Here is a 3,868-nt window from a genome sequence, read left to right as displayed (position 1 = left end):
GATCCTGGAAATTCACAGAAAAGTCAGCAAAAAGTCACCAAGTCACTGAAATATCTCTTGATTTTTGATTGAGGTGTTGAGAATGTGCATAACCCCATCAAATTAGAAACTGCCCTTTTCTAAACTTAGTTACTCCTGTTATTTTGAAACCTGTTGCTTACTTTTAACAATAAACTGTTTCATTTTCAACTGACCTTTCCTATAATTTCTCTTTAGAGACATTTCTTTTCCTTCCCTAAATCAATATTGTCTCACTCTGCATCCCTTGTTGAACCTCTGAGAATTGCATGTGAAGCACGCATTTCAACGCTCCAAGACAGTTTTGGTCATGCATCATTTTGTGCCTTGTGATTAACAGAAAAACATTAACTATTTTGTGTAGTTTGAGCAACATCTGTCCTTAGAAAAGCAGTTGGGGTTTTTTCCCCTCTGCATTGCAGTGCAACTCCCTCTTTTCTTCTCCTTATCTTTTAAGTGCTATCAGATTATTTAGTTTCTAGATGTCACCCTTAATCATTTTCCTCCTAATCCATTTGCCATCACTGATGTTGTTGATCATAACCATTGTTTCCCACCCCGTCCCAGAATTTTACCTGTACTGAGTCCCTCAGTCATTGTTTCAGTTTAGATCAGAAATGCACCTTTGAAATGAGTACCCACATAGCATAATTTGTGGTTTTAGTTGGTTTTTTGGTTGGATTTTGTTTGGCTTGGGTTTTTGGGGTTTTCTTTTTTAATGTGGCTTGGTCTTGGGATTCACAACTACAGTCTCTACAGTCTACAGGGAGGCAATAAATCAGGCAGGTGCATGTCTACAGTATGCCAAAGGTCCTCCACCTGCTCACAGGCATTCAGCACAGGACCAGAATAGAACCAATTCGAAGTTAAAGAACATTATTCTTGAGTAGCACAAGTGGGAAATTGTCTAGTTGATTCCATAATCTGAGCAATTACCTCAGTTATGGATAAAACCTATGTTACTCCTCTTGGTGTTACTTTAGCACCTTTACCTCTAACCATCAGTTCTTGGAGGTATCCCATTTTTGAGTTCAACAGGTATGGTGCAATATAGGCCTCATCTGCTCTGATCCTGTTTTGATTTGGCCAGTTGATGCTAAGTTTATTTTCTAAAATACTGGTTTTATTGTGGGTTTGTGTTTGTTGGGTTTTTTTTCTTAATGTATCTCTGGTAAAAGAAGAGCCTAATGTTAATTAACCCTGTTGTTTAGGGATGTGAGTGTAATTTTTACAGTAAATTCCTCCTTGTCACCAAAAACAGCTGAATATATTTGCATTTTTCCAGTGCTGAATAGTTAATTCTCTTTCTTGCAAGGTTCTAAATGTATGTTGTTTGACTAATCTAAGCCTGCATTGGTTTGACATCCCTTTGCTTACTCTTAATGTCCAATTTAATATGCTTTCTAAAATGTCATCTGTCATTAGTCTATAGCAAAAACTCTGTGTGGCTAAAACCTGTTCCCAGCCTGTCAGTCATTGACTTTCTGGACCTCTTTGGGAAATCTTTCAATCATGCTGTAAATACAACTTTCAGTACATCATCCGCAGAATTGGAACATGTACAATAACTGAGCCTTGGCAGGCAGGACAAATTTTTCCCTGTTTTTCCCTCATGATCTATCACTTGTGGGGATTGCAAATCTAAACATGCTTTTTCATCTGCAAGTTCCTATTTTGAATCAGCCCTGCTTGGTAGTAACTAAGATATTTATTATAAGTTTATTACTAGAGCATATGAAATGTATTTGGCTCATGGATAATTGCCAAGTATTCCTATCATGTGACTTTATAACTGATGACAATTAATTATTTTGCCAGAGGCATAGAGGACTGAAATGGCAGTTTCTGTTGTTTCTTAGGATGTGGAATAGTGGTGGGTTTATCAGGGAAGTTTTACTGATGTTGTCCACACAGATCTGTTATCTGTCTAACAGAGGTCTTAGATTAAAGCTGATCTTCTCAGGAACTGTATATGGCTATTCAAACCTTAAGGGTGTAAACTATCTTGAAAAAATGTAATAATAAAGATCATCCTTATCTGATGAACTGTTAAACCTATAAAGAAGGTGGTCATCAGCTGAAGATGGAGAACTGCTGTGATTTCCATACTAATCAAAAGCACAGTCTGTCGTCTTTCTTCAGATTTCTCTTATTCCAAGCTTCTTCCAGGAAATTAAAACTTTAGCAAAAACTTCAACTTCCTTATCCGACATCTAAGAATATACATTCTTGCTCCTTTCCAGGCTCCTGGTTATGGCGATGTAAGGCTTTCACTGGAGACAATACCAGACACTGTAAATTTGGAAGAACCTTTTGACATTACATGTAAAATAACAAATTGCAGGTAACAATGTCATGTGATTCTTGTACTTTTTCCTGAGTGGGTGAGTTGTGGCTGGTTTTGTTTCATGTTTCAGTACTTCCTCCTGAAACTACTTAAACCTGGTCTTTACTATGATTTGTAGCAACATAAAACTACTTGAAATGCCAAGATTAAAAAAAAAAACCCACAAAGAAACAACTACGACTTAAAAACTTCTATCATGATCTGTTAGGAGATACCCATAAATCTGTAGAGGAATTCCATGGATCTGTCTGCAGTATTATTTAAGATTGCACCTCATATCACAACTCATCTTAGGGTTGCAAGAGTGACTTCATTAAATGAAGTAATTCTAAATAGAAGTTGAGGCCAGGGACTAAAGCATGTATCTGGCCTGCAGATACTTCTCATGAAAAGCTCATAGTCCACCCAAAATGTAAGTACTATTATGTTATCCAGTGTTGCTAAACCCATGACAGGATGCTTGGGTCAAACAGCTCTCTGCAGCTGAATTATCACAATAAATACTGCTTGCCGCCTTATAATTATTTATGAGTCTTGATTAATAGTAACATGAATAATAATCAAGCTTTTACATGTCTGCAATTTTGAATGCTTAAAAAAGCCCACAGGTTTATTCTTGGTTTTCGATTTCCTCTAGCAGTGAAAGGACTATGGATCTGGTTTTAGAAATGTGCAATACTAATTCCATCCACTGGTGTGGAGTTTCAGGAAGGCAACTTGGGAAGCTGCACCCAAGCTCATCCCTCCATCTTGCACTTACATTGTTGTCATCAGTGCAGGGATTGCAGGTAAGTTATTAGCACAGTTTTGTTGTTATGTAGCTGTTTGATAACAGTAACTGTTCTTTCTAATAACAACTTTTATAAATATTTTCTCCTTCTAGAGTGTCTCTGGCCTAAGACTTACAGACACGTTTTTGAAGAGAACATACGAGTATGATGATATTGCACAAGTCTGTGTAGTTTCTTCAGAAGTCAAGCAAAGCTGAAGAAAAAAATTCTGTAGTTCTGGTGGGCTCGTTTTTTTTTTTGACCAACTTCTTGATGATTTTGCCGTCCAATTGTATTGAGTACAAACAAAACTAAATCCCTATATAGCTGTAAATGTAATAATGATTATTTAATTTCTCTGAGCATTTCTTGAATGTTTTAAAATCTTTTAAAAGATGCATATGCATTTTATCTACTAAAAATAAAACCTTTGAAAAAAGTGTAGTTCTAGCAAATTATATTGCATTTACATCAACTCAGGACAGGGGAATGAGATTGATAAGAAATAGTAGCATTTTTTACTTATTTTTCTTAATTTTTTTAAAGTATTTAAACCCTTTTAAAATCATGGTTCTGACAAAACTGCTTCAGTTTAAAGGAACTGACCTTTTACAGACAAGTTCCTGGAACTGAAATCCCTAAAAGAGATAATGTGGGATACCTGCCATGGCAGTGTATTTGCATGGTACATGTATAGCCATAGGAAACAAAACCGGCCAAAGGCATGAGGTGA

At 36.3% G+C, this 3,868-nt stretch overlaps 1 protein-coding gene across 4 annotated transcripts in view; it reads left to right on the top strand.

Annotated features, from left to right (window-relative positions):
* TRAPPC13 (trafficking protein particle complex 13) overlaps window positions 1-3,862 on the top strand; it is a 17,350-nt gene extending 13,488 nt beyond the window's left edge. The window contains exons 10-12 of one of the 4 annotated variants that reach the window (XM_017747085.1): window positions 2,262-2,362; window positions 3,006-3,153; window positions 3,249-3,862. In XM_017747085.1, coding sequence (XP_017602574.1) covers window positions 2,262-2,362; window positions 3,006-3,153; window positions 3,249-3,353 — 354 coding nt within the window. In that variant the 3' untranslated portion in view covers window positions 3,354-3,862. Of the gene's footprint in view, window positions 1-2,261; window positions 2,363-3,002; window positions 3,154-3,248 lie in introns of all 4 variants that reach the window. The other 3 variants (XM_017747084.1, XM_017747086.1, XM_008643543.2) reach the window with 3 other exon arrangements.
* Window positions 3,863-3,868: the final 6 nt, after the last annotated feature.

The sequence above is a fragment of the Corvus brachyrhynchos genome, unplaced genomic scaffold (genome assembly GCF_000691975.1).
Source record: "Corvus brachyrhynchos isolate BGI_N302 unplaced genomic scaffold, ASM69197v1 scaffold131, whole genome shotgun sequence".
NCBI classification, from domain to species: Eukaryota; Metazoa; Chordata; class Aves; order Passeriformes; family Corvidae; genus Corvus; species Corvus brachyrhynchos.
This window is presented reverse-complemented; position numbering and strand designations above follow the sequence as displayed.